Source organism: Chrysoperla carnea, chromosome 1, assembly GCF_905475395.1.
Source record: "Chrysoperla carnea chromosome 1, inChrCarn1.1, whole genome shotgun sequence".
Taxonomy (NCBI): domain Eukaryota; kingdom Metazoa; phylum Arthropoda; class Insecta; order Neuroptera; family Chrysopidae; genus Chrysoperla; species Chrysoperla carnea.
In genome coordinates this window covers 87091094-87109353 of record NC_058337.1, presented here as the reverse complement: position 1 = coordinate 87109353, position 18260 = coordinate 87091094, and the positions used below count along the sequence as shown (strand labels likewise).

General features: G+C 29.5%; 1 protein-coding gene and 1 non-coding gene across 2 annotated transcripts; both read left to right on the top strand.

Annotated features, from left to right (window-relative positions):
* The first annotated feature begins 3610 nt into the window (after positions 1 to 3610).
* On the top strand, positions 3611 to 17797 carry LOC123300849. Its single transcript, XM_044883506.1, has 10 exons — positions 3611 to 3738; positions 4062 to 4352; positions 6678 to 6995; positions 7641 to 7907; positions 8191 to 8392; positions 14062 to 14208; positions 14279 to 14430; positions 15737 to 15975; positions 16158 to 16353; positions 16431 to 17797. Exons 1-10 carry the CDS (start codon positions 3684 to 3686, stop codon positions 16715 to 16717), a joined length of 2154 nt encoding a protein of 717 aa, XP_044739441.1. The 5' UTR covers positions 3611 to 3683; the 3' UTR covers positions 16718 to 17797.
* Positions 7993 to 8064, top strand: Trnaa-ugc. Its single transcript has one exon. It is a non-coding gene; the product is annotated as a tRNA-Ala (tRNA).
* Positions 17798 to 18260: the final 463 nt, after the last annotated feature.

Genomic DNA, 18260 nt, shown 5'->3' with positions numbered 1-18260 from the left:
CACAATTCGGTTAATAGTGATGAAAATTATTTCAAACTTGTTAATCGGGGGTTTTTGGGGTCTCTGAACAAGAATATCGTGGAACTGATCTCGGAGGTACCTGGTGCAACAGTATCCCTGTCGTCTCCAGAAATTTTCGAGAAATTCGTCATATAATCAGTCCAAATTCATTATAGGAGAATTTTTGGGAGTCGCTGAACACGAACTTTGTGACAGAATTAGTTTCAGAGGTACCTGGTGCAACGATATCCTCGTCGTCTCCTGAAGATTTCGAGAAAATTGTCATATAATCAGTCCAAACTCGTTTCTAGAGAGTTTTTGTGGATCGGTGAACACGACTATCGTGACAGAATTGGTCTCAAGGGTACCGTCGCTTTTTGGAGTTTTCGTCACGATATTCTTGTTTAGCGACCCTAAAAACCCACGAGTAACGAGTTTGAAATCATTTTCATCACTATTAACCGAATTGTGAATTTAATATCAACGGTCAATTTAAAATGCAATTAAAAAATGCATGTTAATTATGCTAATTGCATATTTTTAATTTCTTATAAATCAAAGGTCACAAAATTTCCTGACGCTCTAAAGAATCAAATGTCGAAAACCACATTCAAATTCGACTTAATGCTCAAATTCGAGCTTTGATCATTTTTGTGCTTCGTTTCTTCATCCAACAGGCGAAGATACGGATAAAGCTGAGCATCTTTTATAAAAGTTACAATAGATACTTTTTACGTATATTATATTTGTTATCTATGATAACTCATTATAACCATTATACTAACTATTTGTAAATGTATTTCAAGGTTTCATTTTATTATTTAATAATAATTTTTATACGAATGATTGGAAATTGTTTTTTTTTTTTAAATTTTTTTTTTTTTGTGTTACAACATTCATTTTTAAATAGATAACATTTTGCATTTTGTTTCATATGCAAGTTTAATTGTCATTCTAATTAGAATTATAATATGAACTACCTACCACCATGTTTAGATCATAAATACAAATAATTTACATCACAATATATATTTACAAATATTAATTAGATTTATATTAATTGTTTATGATTGTATATATGAATGTATATGACTAAAGTAAGGTGACTATCAGTCATTATATGCAATTCTAGTGTAATAATTTTCATACAAACATTAATCAACATTTTAGTCTGTTTGTATATATAAACAAATTTTGTGGTAGGTTCACATCCATACATATACAGAATGCTCGATTTACATCTAGGGATCTAAATATCACGAGTATGACAGAATACATGCATTAAGCAATGCATCTAAGTGAGAGGTATTATATACATTTGTTGAAGCTTCGATATGCGTTGAGATAGTTGTAAGACGTTTAGAGAGTGGGAGTTTCTTAGTTGAATAGATGAATTACAACAAATAAACCACGATACAAGTCACTTTTGCAACTTCATATAACACAAGGTATTATACTCTTACTTAGATGCATTTCTTAACGCATGTACTCTGCCATATTCGTGATATTTATATGTCTAGATGTAAATCGAACATTCTGTATATATTATAAAATATTATATATAGAGAACGCGAGGGATCCGCTAGCCTGTAAGTGGATGCGATATGATGAATGACAGAGAAGACTGCCAGTGTGTTTCCCTGTGTCCTTGTCATAGTCATATGTCATAATTATATGATGCTATAGAATCTCTATGTATGATGCATAGAGATTTTGTATCTCTCCAATAATGTAAACAATATGTAGCCAATGACATATAGATTAGACAATGATACATTAGAACTCACGGGCATTCTTCTCTCTCATTCATCATATTGTAAGTTTTGGGCCATGGAGATCTCTAACTTAATATTCTATGATATATATAAAAGAAGAAACTGACTGATCGATAACGCTTACGCAAGCTGAAGCTGCTGGTCTAGAAGCATAACATTTTGTACAAACGTTACATAAATTTTGTTAGTGGGCATTAAGAAGGGATTTTTCGTAATTTATTCCCTAAGGGGTTAAAAAAGGGATGCAATTTTGTAAATGAAAAACCTATGTAAATAAGTTTATAGACAAATATACAGGGTGTCTACTTAAGTTGGCTACCTATGTAAAACTTTTTTATTAGAAGATTTTCGAAAAGAAGTTGTTCTTTATAAAAAATCTCTGCTTTCGAAAATATTAACATTCGGTTATTCACTTTTCATTTCAAATATACAGAGTATCCACAAATTGAAAAACTTCGATAGGAATGTTAATGGTCGTTTAGAAATGTAGATTGTAGACCATTTTAAACAGATAATAAGGGAAACGGTTCAAGAAATCATTCCCGAGATATGTAGAATTGTATTTAAACAATTTTGTAAAATAACAATTACATGTATGGAACACGAAGGTGGATACGTTGAGGCGAAAACGAATTGAAGATAATTGTTGTTACTTACGTCAACAAATAATATGATATTTTAGAAATGTTCCGTAGCACAGCAGCCAAAACTCGGAAAATAATGGTAAAACTAAAAAAAAAAGTTCATACAAAAGTACTCTTCAACTTTTAAAATAGCCCGGGAGCTCGTGACAGTAAAACTGTACTTACAGGGATTTCGAAATTTCGCATATATGAGTCATTAAATTGTAATCTCGAAAACGGCTCTAACGATTTTCATGAAATTTAGTATGCAGGAGGTTTCGGAGGCGATAAATCCATCTAGCTAGGTTTCATTTTTAGAAAACGTCGTAAATATAATTTATAAAAACACGGTTTACCAAAAAAAAAAAATAGTAATGTCGAATAAAGCTCGGTCATCCAGGTACTTAGTTATTTATTAACAGAGGAACTTGTCAAAATTCAGATATTCACATCTCTTTATTACGGCTCATCAATAAAATATATCTACTATTTCAGTGAAAACTTCTTCGACTCTTGAGAAAAATACAGAAAAACATTTTTTAAGAGACGTTTTTATGGACAATTTTACGTTGTTCAAATTTGCTTATTTGTTTTATTTCTATATCTCACAAGGGTTCCGATCAAGGTAATACTTTATTAAAAAGTATGGTCTTGAAAAAGTTAAGTATGAACATTTTAATCAAACTTTACCTAAACCCAAAATTCAAATTGACTACCATATTTGCAGTTCATAATCATATGAAATCTGCCCAGCCCTGGCTTAGACAGATACATGTTCAATTTATTTTGCAGACAAATATATTATGCAATGGATGACTGCACGCATCATACAAATTCATGGCTACTAATTTGTGGGTGTAGTAATCATAAAATACAATGCAATATACTATCTCTTTAATCATAGACTTTTAAAAATTTGAAAATATTTAATAATACAAATTAATATTATAAAGAAATAAAAATGTATTATATTTACAAATACTTACTAAAAAAAAAATTATTATATTACGATCCTGAATTTTCCTTCAATAGAATATTAAATGTTAAACTTATGACTAACTCGCGACCAATCAGCAAATAATTAATTGCATAATACCTTTACATTGACAAATACTAATGAACATTGTAAAAAAAAGAATTATTTTTCATTATTATAAGTGAATCCCAGTCAACGCGAATACATACATTCATTATATACGTATATACTTATTTAAAATATATTTAATTATTTAATTTAAAAATAATGAGATTCAATTAATAATATTTTATTGTTTACCAGCTGAAAATGTGTGTATTAATCACTGTTACATTGATACTAATTACAATGCAACTCACTAATGGTACTAATTATTTACATAAATGAGCACTTTTTATCATTTTTACACCGATTTCACTTTAAATTTGGATACTTAAAAAATTCATTTTGAAATTTAATCATAATAAATTGATTTTTTTGAATGATAATTTAAAAAATAAAAATTTTTAGTTAGTTTTACCAATTTCATATTTTTAATAAAAGAAATGTAACGTGTTTCGAATTTTAGAAGATGATCATATAAACTCGAAACATGTCACCACAAGTTTTTGTTTATAAATAAAACACACACAAATTGTATGTTTCATTAAATAAAAGATCCAAATGCGTTTTTGTTTTAAATTTTAGGAAATGGATGTGGAATGGAGAAAACAACCTTTTTAAAAACGTTTGGTTCACGACCAAGTGAAGTACAATTTTATACGTTGTTGTATAAAAATAATGAAATTACAGGCATTACGGAAGAATGTTTATTACATTGTAAAAATGATTTAATGTGTACAAATGTTATTGTGTTTTATAATAATTCAGAATGTTTTCAATATCGAAATACCAATGATTTTTATTCGTTTGAAACGAAGGAGTTTAATCTAATAAGTGATCGAAATGCTGTGTTTTTTGAGAAAAAATGTCTTCCAGGTAGGACAAACTTTTGTTATCGGTTTTCTAGTTTCACAGTGCTGAATTTACGAGCTTCGGGCCTATGTAAGGCCAGCTTTTTTACCATTTTTTACACGAGCTCAAGGTCTCCACAAACTTTGATTGTAATGAAATTATTCGTGAAGTATCTTAAGAATCATATTTCATACAATTTTGTACTAAAAAGTAGAAAATAATTTTATCTATGAGTCACTCATACCCGACTATTTGTAAAAGCTTGAGGCGCTTAATATCAAGAATGAATCGATAATTAGACATGTGGAGTAGATGAAGCGGTCCGATTCATTTTTACAAATAGTCGGGTATGAGTGACTCATAAATAAAATAATTTTCTACTTTTTAGTACAATAAAAGCTTGTCCCTTAAAAAATATTTTTGATTAAAATTTTTTTAATAATTTTACTTATATAACTTTCAAAATAAACAAAACGTCCTAAAAATTAATTAATTAGTTGAAATAGGCTCATTTAAAAGTTACCTTCACATTCATATTTTTCTTTATAAAATTGACCTATAGATTATCGAAAGATTTTTAATGAAAACTTAAGAATCTTTATATGTATTCACAACTTGTTTGAATAAAGCAATATTTAACTACAAATAAATCTTAAAAAATAATATCTATATGAAAAATTATAGATGATATTGATTTAAAATACATTTTTATTGTTACTCACTCAAATTCAGGTTTCTTTTAAATATTTAATCTACAAACTTTTATGCAAAATCAACTTACCTATATACAGGATTTTCCTAAGTTAAATAGCTAAACTGAAATATTAGGTATACATAATTTAATTTTTATTTTTTAAATTAATTTAATAAACTTTTAAAATATTAATAAATAATTTTATGGTTAATGTAAAACAGTATAATAGCAAAGATAAAACTAGATTATTTAGGTATTATTAATTTTTACAGCTCTATTTAATCCAAGAACAGCCTATATAGTGATTTTACAGGAAGAAAAATTTTAACATTATTATTTTGTAATTTTTAACAATCAAATTTTAACATTCGGTTTTTGAAATAAATTAAATAATCAATTTTAAACAAAGAAGTCCAACCTTAGTTTTTGAAAAAAAAATTAACAATATAAAATTTTTAATATTTTTCAATTCTGCCGGCAAAATTTTCAAGTTCAAGTCATAAATATATTTCTTATTTTGTAAAAAAACCATTTTTAAATTTCTGGTTACCTTACAGTTGCAAAAACCACAAAAATTTTTTTATTTAACAAAACAACGATTATTGAATTGCTAGTAAATTTTTCTTTTTTAACAATTAAGCGAAAATTCTCTTCAAAAAAATCGTGTTCAGAAGGAATTACGTAAAAAAAATTCTGACTCTATTATCGCTTTATTGCCACAACTGCTAAAGAAAGTGAAGAGAATGGCACAGAATTCGCTCATCAATAGAGTGAATCCATAGTGAGAAGATATAGATTTTCCGCTAAGGGCGAATCTATACATAGATAAAACCATAAAAACTAGTACAAATGCTGGTATTGTTAAAGATATTGACAATAGTAATATGGCGCCGATTTCTTTCTGTATCTCAGATCTATAATATCTTAATAATTTTTTTAACACTCTGTGATTTATCATAATTTCAAATAGTTTAGCTATTTATATTAAATAGTTGATATGAATAGTATTTTAAGTACCTACAAATGATATCTAATTTTTATCGTTCTATTTAATTTTATAAATTATTTCATTTTACTTTGCTTTTATATCGTATATTATCTATTAAAATTATTTCAAATTATGTTGGAATTTTATCTGTTCAAAAGTATGAAAAACGCTGCCTTTTCCATAAACTTGAAGTCGAATACAACTTTATAGTTAGTCGCAGAAACGAAACACTAAAAACGATACAAGTTCGAAAAATTTGAACAGTAAGTCGGATTTGAATAAATAATATGCATTTTATAAATGCATTTTAAATTGACCGTAAATATACTAAATTCACAATTCAGTTATTCAAATCCGACGTTTTCAAACGTATTTAAATTCGACTTACTGTTCAATTTTTTGAACTTCATTGCTTCGTTTCTGCGATTATAATATAATGCGATTATAATGTTAACTTTGGGCTTAAAATACTTAATTATCGGCATAATGTTAGGAATTAATTGATGGGCACCACTAGCTGTACACATATTCGAAGCCTCTAGGTCTAAAAAGGCAAAAGGTATTTCCCTATGCCCCCAACTTTCTACGTTACCTTGAACTAAACGTTAATTTGAACAAAAAATTTTATACATAAAATATTTCTTTAATTTTATTTAAAATTTCCTAGTTCCAGAAAATTGTTCTTCAAAGTTATGGGCTTTTGAAAGAGTATTAAATTACACCCTTGTGAGCAATGGTGTAACACTACCTGGTTTATACACAGAATTGGAGTGTGTGCAAAAGTGTTTAGTCGAAACCCGTTTTCCATGCCATTCTATAAATTACAAATTGAAAATTGATAGCCAAAATGCGATATATAGTAATGTAACACAAAATATGGGCACTTGCCATTTAAATGATGGAAATGATCGACATACGCTACCAAATGCATTTCGAGTTAGTACTTATGGAAACGATTATATTGAAAATCAATGTTTAAATATTTGTAAGTACAGCTATTCAGTTTTTATCCAATCGCATTTATTTTTGACAGAACAAAAAGATGTGAAATTAGATAGATACGATTAAAGCCACAGTAAAAAATATTCGATATGTGGAAAACATTATAAAATGTTTACCAAACAGTATACACATGCATGTGATCGGATTAGTTGATGGGTATATAATATTCGCTACATGTTAATCACCGGACAATCCGTTCACTTGTTTGATTAACCCAATTAATCTATGAAACGGATGACAAAATTGCTATCAGATGACAAAAAATACGTTGTTATAGAAGAAAACAAGTCAAGAAACATAGCGTTTTTTGTTTACGGCTAATCAATGGTTAACTTAACCGAAAAAATTCGCAAAAGTAAAAAATAAAAATTTTTTTTTTGCGAATAAAAAAAAAGTTGGACGCACAATACAAAAAAATTAAATAGGAAAGTTCTATTCAGACAAAAGTTGTTGGGTTTAAAAAGTGGGTGTCATCCTTAATTCTCCGTAATATCTGTTTTAACTATTTTTAGATGGCATATTTAAGGAGATATTTAGATAAAAATGGACCACCTTGCGTGTAATTCGCTCAAAATTCAATAACTAAAATCATAATTTTGAATATATTTTTTTTAAATGTGTATTTTAGCTACTGGCGAACATTGTTTTTATGAAGAATATAAGAACAAAATCTTTCCAAATACAAATATACAATTCACAGTGCCATCCAAAGAATTATGCCAAAAAAAATGTGATATGAATACAATATTCAATTGTTATGGATTTAGCTTGGTTCCATTCAATACATCGTCCTACATTTGTTTATTACATAGTGAAGATTTATATTTAATTGGTCCAAATTCATTATTAACAAGTTATAATTCACAATATTTTGAACGATCTAAATGTTTAAATTGTAAGTATTAAATTATTTTTTGAACGCTTGTCTGAAATAAACCTTCAACAGAAATTGTTCTTCTAATTTCTATACTACATCACAAGGGGATGTAGCTCAGTGGTAGAGCGTTCGCTTTGCATGTGAAAGGCCCGGGGTTCGATCCCCCGCATCTCCAAATTATTTTAATTTTTGTACAATGATTTCTTTTTTTTTTTTAAATTGTAATCGGGAAATCGAAATTGAAAAGTTATATAATACTTCACGAAAATCGTTAAAAAAACTTCTTTCGTATCTTTTTCAGTAACAGTTTCGTGCACCGATGTGGATATGTTCATTAAATATACTCCTGATCGAAAATTTGATGGACGAATTTACATGCAAGGATACTCAGAAGTAAAGGATTGTAATGAATATGGCCACGGTAATACAACTATTGTACTACATATTGGAGTTTTGAAACGAACATGTGGATTAATAGAAGCAATGTCGTCAGATAAAAACAGGTTTAATATTTCTTTCATGCTTTTCAAGTCAAATACAAAATCTCATTTTAATCTTATTATTCGTACTGCTAAAGTAAGCAATCCAAAACCAATAACAAGTGAAATTTACAAAATTTACAAAATCCCCGACAAATGCGATTTATTCCTTGTAAACTGATTTTTGGAAACTTAGCTATAAAATGTTCCCAATCGAGTTGGTACGACCGTTTAGGGGCTACGATGCCACTGAGAAACATACAGACGCACAGATAAACACTTTAAACTTATCCTTAAATCCTTAAATCAATATCAAAGTGATGGTCAAGGAAACCAGATGAGATGAAAAGGAGACTTAGAGAGCTAGCTATCATTTTTTCGGATAAATTTTTGGAAATGTTTTAATTGAAATTGAAATATTTGAGTTGACTTTGTTCTTTTGAATTATTGTTTTGAATTACTTAATTATTTTACCATTTCACTTTTCGAAATGAATGGAGCCAGGTTTATTTGACCATTCATTTCCATAGTAATTATTAATATGTTAAAAGTATATGTCATGCCTTTTTCAAACCGAATCGATTTTGAAGATCATCGCCAATTTTTTAGTTTTTTCGGGTACGAAACCCTGATCTCGCATTTGAAACATAGCTAAGAACACTCTCCGTTAAATTACCGTTCAAATTAAACAAAAAAAAATTAAAATCGGTTCATCCGTTTAGGCTATCTTTTTAGGATGCCACAGACAGACAAACACACAGATACACACACATAGGCGTCAAACTTATAACACCCCTTTTTTTAGTTTTTTAAACTAACTTTTAATTGGGGATTAAAAAGTAAAATAAAAGAATTGGTCAAATCTAATCTAATCTAATCTAGTGCTAAAGGATTATTATCTAGACAAAGTTGTAGGGGGTGGCAAGTTGTTAAATTTTAATAAAAATCCGCAATAGCTGTTATTTAGTACTGAGAATGTCAAAAATATTATAAAAATCATATAGCACAGCAGTGCGAATCGTAGATTAATTTAAAAAAAATGGAAAATCGAAAATTGAAAGTGTAATGTATGCTGTATATGTGAAATGTGTATGCTTTTGCTGTGACTATATATACAGGACGTAAAATAGCCCTTTTTCACACCCTTATATCTCAGAAACTACTTGAGCTATAATGTTGAAACTTTCAACTTAAGTAGATATTTACCCTGGGACGCCGTAAATCAAAGCTCACGTTCACGGCTCTCATCGTTTCCGAGCAATAACGCGTCAAAAAACGGCCACGCCCCGAAATTTTGTTACTCACTGACATAAATTCACAGCAAAACTGAGAAATGGTAGAAAGATGCGGTTTTCATTAAAATAAATTAGAGAAAAATCATACCCCAGAAAAACTTCCAAATATCAAAATTTTTAACGGGAAATGGGAAATTTCGCTAATTGAAGGTGCATTTTTTCCCTATTTAAAAATACATGGGAAAATATGAACCAATCAGAAGGCTAGTTTTTTTTCCTATACAATTTGTATGGTAAAACTTAAATACGCTTAAAAATTTGTTATTTATATAATTTTAATTAAATATTGATTAAATTTGAATAAATATTATATAAATATTCAAAAATTAATTGTGTATTTCAATATTTCCAACTTAAAATATTATAAAAATTAAATAAAATATATCTTATTACTAAGACCCTATGAAATTCAAAGTACCATGTAGAAAACATATTAAAATTATTATGTTACATTAATTAGGAAAATTTTAATTTGCTTTTATAGCGAAAACTGTAAGAGATAGAACAAAAGTTTAAATGCAAAAAATGTTCCTTGCATAAAATTAAACAATTCTGTATGAAAAATTTTGTTGTAAAGGTAATTGTTTTCCCGTGAAAAGCAAATAAAGTAAAAAATTAAATTGCAATTTTCGGAAAAAACGGTAAGAGATAGAACAAAAGTTTAAATGTAAAAAATGTTCCTTACATAAAAATAAACAACTTTTGTTTGAAACATTTTTTCGAAAAAACAATCATTTTCCCTCGAGAAAGTAAATAACCAGTCCTGTTTTTTTCGTTAATGCAAAATCCACCTATTTTTGTCCTTAAATTTAAAAAAAGTATAAATATAATTTTACAAGAAGTTTTAAACCATTTTGCTTAAATGGCTTGTAGTGTTTACTACTAATTGTTGCAATGACAACGAATTTTATTTTCTTAAAAACAATGGTATTGTTATGTTCAACAATAAATAATCTTGCAACCCAATTTTGAAGCCGACACCCTCAATCGATTACGTTGAAATTTTGTAAGCACGCTGACTTTGAATGACATTGAATTTTTATGGTTGACTTGATCAAATTTTCTCTTCGCTTCCGCCATATTTTGTTAAATGGGGGGGGGGGATGTTATTACTCAATTTTAAAGCAGATATCTTCAACCGATTGAGTTGAAATTTTGTATACACGTTTAGATTTGATAACAAAACATGGTAAGGTTAGTGGCGTTATTATTTTTCCATCACTTCCACTATAATTGATTTATCTATAAATGATTCAGCTATACCGATTCTAAGGGACTTCTAAATTATAGAAAGATGCGATTTTGGACATTCGACAGAGACTTGCTTAAATTGAGGGTCAACCTATGCGCAGTACTATTACATGTAATCCTCGTGTGCGCACAAGCAATTTTTAAGGCCTACATGTGCGCAGTAACAAAATATAAATTTAGCGTATGCGCAGTTGCAAGATTCAAGATAAATGCATGCGCACAACTATAATTATTGATTAATCTGTGGGCACTTCCCGGATATAACACCCAAATATGCGCACTAACAAAATATAAAGTCCCTGTATGTGCAGTTGTAATATTCAGGATCAACCCATGCGCAGTATTATTACATGTAATCCACATGTGCGCACATGCAATATATAAGGCCTACATATGCGCAGTAGCAAAATATTAACCAAGCTAATGCGCAGTTCTAAGATTCAGGTAAAATGCATGCGCAGAACTATCCTTTGTGATTAATTTATGCGCATTTTCAATATTTAAGGACCAAATATGCCCATTTACAAAATATAGGGTTCCCGTTTGCGCAGTTGTAATATTTAGAATCAACCCATGCGCAGTACTACATCATGTAATCCACATGCGTGTACTAGCAATATATAAGGCCTATATAAACGCAGTAACAAAATATAAATTCAGCGTATGCGTAGTTGTAAGATTCAGGATAAATGCATACGCACAACTATAATTATTGATTAATCTGTGCGCACTTGCCGGATATAATACTCAAATATGCGCACTAACAAAATATAAAGTCCCTGTATGCGCAGTTGTAATATTCAGGATCAACCCATGCGCAGTACTATTACATGTAATCCACATGTGCGCACTAGCAATATATAAGGCCAACATATGCGCAGTAGCAAAATATTAATGAAACTAATGCGCAGTTCTAAGATTCAGGTAAAATGCATGCGCAGAACTATAATTTGAGATTAATTTATGCGCATTTTCAATATTTAAGGACCAAATATGCCCATTAACAAAATATAAGGTCCCTGTTTGCGCAGTTGTAATATTTAGAATCAACCCATGTGCAGTAATATTTCATGTAATCCACATGCGTGCACTAGCAATGTATTAGGCCTACATACGCGCAGTAACAAAATATAAATTCAGCGTATGCGTAGTTGTAAGATTTAGGATAAATGCATGGGCCGAACTATAGTTTGTGATTAATCTGTACGTACTTCCAATATATAAGACCCAAATATGCACACTTACAAAATTTAAGGTCAATGTGTGCGCAGTTGTTGTATTCCAGATTATCCCATGCGCAGAACAATTATATGGGATCAAAGTGTGCGCAATACCAATATATAAGACCCAAATATGCGCACTTACAAAATATAAGGCCCCTGTATGAGCCGTTGTAATATTCAGGATCAATCCATGTGCAGAACTATTTTATGAAATCAAGCTGTGCGTATTACCCATAAATAAGGCTTAAATATTTGCAGTTACATAATATCTGTCTGTCCATATGCACATCTGTCTGCCAACACGATAACTCAAAAACGAAAAGAGATATTAAGATGAAATTTTTATAGCGTACTCAGGACGTAAAAAGTGAGGTCAAGTTCGTAAATGATCATTATACGTCAATTGATTTCTGGGTCTGTGGAACCCATCTTGTAAACCGTTAGAGATATAACAAAAATTTTAATGTAAAAAATATTCCTTATAAAGAAATAACCAACTTTTGCATAAAACATTTTTTCGAAAACATGACTGTTTACCCATGCGGACGCAAATTAGGCGTAAATTATATAGAATGCATTATATAATAATCAATATCAGTTATATGAAAAGGAAATTTTCATTATAATATTTATAAATAACACTATTTTGATGACATCTTGTTCGGCATATTTCTTGACGTACGAGGCTCAGTATTCAACAGTAATTCAATGTATGCATAATGGTGAGTTAAAATTGTTACAAACACTTTCAACTTAAATACTATTGCCTGGCAAAAAGAAGTGATATCCCACCAAAAACATAAATGTGTAAAAAGGCGTAGATGAATTCCAATAAACTCAATTACGTCAGCCCAAAAAAGTTGTGAAATCCCGTAGAGAAAAAAATTATTCGAAAAAAAATTATAAAAATGGCATAAATTTATTGAGTAACTTTTCCGTAAAGAAACATTAAAGTATTACATTAGCAACTTTTCGGTGACTTCATACCTACACGCACCTGTATAGGAGAACAAAAGATAATCGTTAACCCCCTACTATCTCCCTCCTCCCCTCTAATGTTATGACGTTATAATTTTTTCACAACTTTTATTAAACATCAAAATTTAAATTTAAACAATCAAAGTATTCTTTAGATTAAAGTCAAGCACCTACTTAACAAAGGCCTAATTTTTTTACTAAAGTACGAAAATTGTTGGTTTAAATTTCTTGTGTAAGTTTCTCCTTAGTACGTATTTATTTAATATTTTACTTCGCAAGTTTTCGGAATACAAAAAACGAATCTAAAAATAAAAAACTTGCGAAGTAAAATATTAAATAAATACGTACTAAGGAGAAACTTACACAAGAAATTTAAACCAACAATTTTCGTACTTTAGTAAAAAAATTAGGCCTTTGTTAAGTAGGTGCTTGACTTTAATCTAAAGAATACTTTGATTGTTTAAATTTAAATTTTGATGTTTAATAAAAGTTGTGAAAAAATTATAACGTCATAACATTAGAGGGGAGGAGGGAGATAGTAGGGGGTTAACGATTATCTTTTGTTCTCCTATACAGGTGCGTGTAGGTATGAAGTCACCGAAAAGTTGCTAATGTAATACTTTAATGTTTCTTTACGGAAAAGTTACTCAATAAATTTATGCCATTTTTATAATTTTTTTTCGAATAATTTTTTTCTCTACGGGATTTCACAACTTTTTTGGGCTGACGTAATTGAGTTTATTGGAATTCATCTACGCCTTTTTACACATTTATGTTTTTGGTGGGATATTGTTTTACGTAGATATTCTTTTAATATTTTGATTATCTGCAATATAACAAGGCTTTGTCTGTGATCAAAGCGTCAGGATTAGACTAGAGATCTCACACTGTTTTTGCAATATATATGTAGGCCTAACAAATAAATAAAAATAAATATTTTTTGTAGATCCCTTGTATACGGCTATTTAATAATTCAATATAATCCTTTAATTCAAACTCAAGGTGATCGATTAGTTAAAGTTGGATGTTTAATCAATAAGGATGATCAAGTCGATAATGTAACTCTCGATTCAACGATTCACTTAAATTCGAGGTACGTATTATCTTCTAATAACTAATATTCAAACAAAAGAAATCAATTAAATTTAGGTACTATAATTTAGTTTTCCCGATCAAGGCGAAATAATCATTGCTAACAGTACAATAAAACCAGTAATCAGAATAATGATTGTTGATCCGATAACCAATATGGATGTTAATGAAGTACAAATTGGACAAGAAATTCAACTTAGAGTTCAAATTGAACCAGCAGATGGTAATATTTATTATTATAACTAATTATTAGACTGCAAAGCCCATGCTAAAATTTTTCGGATGAAATGACTCACCAGGAATCATGTTGAAAAAGATGCTCCTATATGTAAAAGTAACTTTAAAAACCATGTCGTTAATTTTGCGCGGTACAGGTGAGTACAAGTGAGAATATGAATGTCACATCCCTTAGTGTCTCACCCCTGCATCAGCAAATATAGCATAGGTATATTTGAAGCGAATTACATAAATGCCGTACAGAAATAAATCCGGTAACCGCGATAACTTTGGTACCGGAAGTTAAAAAATACTTTTAATCTCCCGTCAATTTCTAAAGCACCTATGTTCTTATTTCTGTACAGCATTTATGTTATTTGCTTCGAATACTTATGCAGAGTTAGTATCCAACAACGCCGTTTATATTGGCTGGTGCAGGGGTGTGACTTATCCATGTACCTTGACCTCGCAAAACTGACGCCATGGTGCTTAAACTTACTTTTACATGTAGGAATATCTTTTTCAACATGTTTCCTAATGGTTAATTTCATTCGAAAAATTTCAACATGGGCTTGTGGTCTATGTCTCAATAGTGGCGGATTGAAGAAGAGGCATTAAATCATATGCTATTAATACCATCGTAATGAGATTCTTTATCTTAGGGATGATGGGATTATTATAACATCTGCAAACAAAACCAAAAGATATAATTTTACGAGATATTGTTTCTAGCGCGGCCTTCTAGATATTCGCACAGAGATAGCTTTCTACCCGATTAGGTTATATCACTTATCAATATGATTTACGTTAGAACATTATTTGCCTTTTCTATATGCTTCAATCTATGCGTACTTTTTCCCGCATATATAATCATCGTATGGGTAAATGAAAACAATCAATTTCTTTGTATTGAAGTCCATTTTCTTTAGGAAAAGAATCACAAACTAGGTCGCTATATTACTCCACCCTGTAATTGAAATAAATGATTATTTTTTTACCATTGCTTGAGGATAATGGTTGTTAGAGTAACCAAAATAATATATACGAGATGGCAACTATGGATCTAATTGAACTTGATGTACAAAATCAATGCGAGAAATAAGAACCACGAGATTTCAACAAATCCATGTTTATAAAAATTATAAAAATTGATTTTAAGTTTTATAGTCGAGAATATTTTAAGGCCTTCTTGTAGAAGAAGCCTATGAGATTCGTCTGCTAGTTCCATTCGAGTAGCAATTGATTTTTGCCTTATTCCGCTTAAATTATCCAATAATTATAAAATAATATATGAAAATTTAATTAATTTACAGGGCCTTACGATATTTCACCAGGAAAACTTTGGGCAATAGGCGAAAACAATTCAGATTCGATTCTGTTATTGGATGATTCAGGATGTCCTGTACGACCAAATATATTTCCGGGGTTTATTAAAACACGATACCCCACCAAATTACTTTTAACATCTAATTTTCTAGCTTTTAAATTTATAACGTCAAATACAGTGAAATTTAAGATTATGATACATTTTTGTATTCTAAAATGTCCTGAGGTTGGTACTTTAAATTTTTGTTTAATAACTTTTAAATAGTCAAACCTGAACTTTAGGTTCTTTCCCATTGGTTTCCAATTAAATAATTTCAACAAGAAATCTATTTCAGTTTTTAATAAATTGCTAAAATTGCCATCTTGTTTACTGTTAATATTTTTCTTTTTTGTATATTTTTATTATAGGTAAACTGTACTTTAAATCGACAAATACGCAATACAGATTCTGACGATGATAACTTAATGAATGATGATAAAAATTTCAGTCCATCCTCGAACGATACCGATGCCATGATACCTATTGAATATGTAATAATTGTAAATCAAAATATTTCATCGGATAGGTATATGGACGACGGAAGAATTTTAATAGCTGGTTACGGTAATCCTAAATTAATAGAATAAAGCAACAGTTTCAAATAGTTTTTATTGTTTATAATTTACTATTTTATGTTTTAGATATTGGTCGAAACGAGGTTTGTTTGGATTATTATCTTTTATTGGGTCTTTTAATATTATGGTTTGTTATTCAACTGATTATCTTTGTCGGTTGTATTATGGTCGTACGAAAGTATAAAAAACTTTATGGTATGACTTACATTGAGCCAACATCAGCTTTGAGCGATACACAAAGTAGAGCACAAAGTAATTGTAGTTGCGGAACACAAAGAAGCAATAATTCTCAGCGAAGGCTTCAATGGGATGACCATTTGTATATTGGACCATCTTCTTCCATTTACGATTAGAATTCATTTAACAAAATTGCACATATAATCCATTTTAACAAAATTCACTGCAGTTAAAGTTATTGATGAGCTAATTGCTGTAACGTGCATTAATTATGGATATGTTTTTGGAAATATCTGTCTCTAAAATCTTTTATCGATAATATGATTCACAATTAAGAGACAGTTTGAAATGAAATTATCTCATTACATGGACAGTTACAATTTTTTCAAAGAAATTCAAAATGGGACTTTTTGTTTATGTGTATTAATTTGCAAAATTAGTATCGTTTGAAAATTAAGTAATTGGACACGAGGAATCACATGACCCTTTATATCGTAAAAAGGAACACAAGTTTGGCTAGTAATATACTTAATTATATAAAATAAAGCGGAAATTGCGTTATTCTTCTTTCCTTTTCTTAAATAAAACTTGTCCATATTTGGATCTGACTAGTACGCGTTCCAGATATATTATTATATTGTTGTTTATAAAATGATTGTCGCTACATTATGTTATTTAGTACAAGTTATCATACCAAAGTTTCATTAAGATTCATACAAATGTTCCTCTATAATAAGATTTACAACGACGCATAATTTTGTACATAATTGAAAGAATGATGTTTAGATAAGCAAAAATGCTGACGGAGGCTCAAGACAGAATAACGCTTCAACTAAAACACTTTCATTTTCGTCCAGAATAGTTTCTTTCATAAAAATATTTTATTCTGATTTATTTTCTCCGATTATTTGCATCAAGTTTTCATAACTTATTTAATAGATTAGAAATAAAAAATTTCTATTTGACAACTGAATGCTTCTAAAATTTCCTTGAGCTTACAGTGCTCCAAGAATGAACTATATCATCAATAACTGTTATACTTCCCTAACTTTATAAGAAATACTATTAAAAAAAAGATTTGTGAGTTACTACTGATACTTGCGCAGATTTTTATTTGTTAGGTTTTTTTTGTGTTCGATACTATAAATTAAGAATCTATAGTATCCTGGTTCATCCGTTAGTACATGGTAAGAAAGTACATTTATGTGTCAGCATTGTGTTAAGTCTTAGCTCTAATGAAAGGAACATCATTTACATGATCCCATTTACTTCTACTTTTATTTTTAAAATTTGTATTAATTGTTGATAATAAACTATTTATTAAGAAATTTCGTTATTTTTTATTTTAAAATCCTTACATTTAAAAATAATAAATTTGATGCTACTGAGATTCGGGTCCATTATATTCCCTCATTCAGAAACTTCGAAAAAACGAAAGTAGATATCTCAAACAGTGCAGTAGAGGAAAGATACATAAGTATCTTGAAGAACAACGATACATCGTCATTGATGAACAACATACATCTCCATATGCTCATGCTTATATATAACCCCGATGGGAGCTGCCGTAAGTTTCTATTCGGAGGTACTCGATATTCAAGAGTCGTTTATAATGACATACCACTGAGTGATGTCATAATTTACTCAGTTAGCCAGGCTGCAATTAATTACATTATATCAAATGTGACAACAAGATCAAAGATAGTGGTGAGCTGCCTA

Excerpts from the sequence above, each read along its gene's own strand:
- LOC123300849 (XM_044883506.1), top strand. The coding sequence starts at position 3,684 with ATGTGTGTATTAATCACTGTTACATTGATACTAATTACAATGCAACTC. Across the intron at positions 4,353-6,677 it reads TGAGAAAAAATGTCTTCCAG|TTCCAGAAAATTGTTCTTCA; the intron begins GTAGGACAAACT and ends AAAATTTCCTAG. Across the intron at positions 6,996-7,640 it reads AAATCAATGTTTAAATATTT|CTACTGGCGAACATTGTTTT; the intron begins GTAAGTACAGCT and ends TGTGTATTTTAG.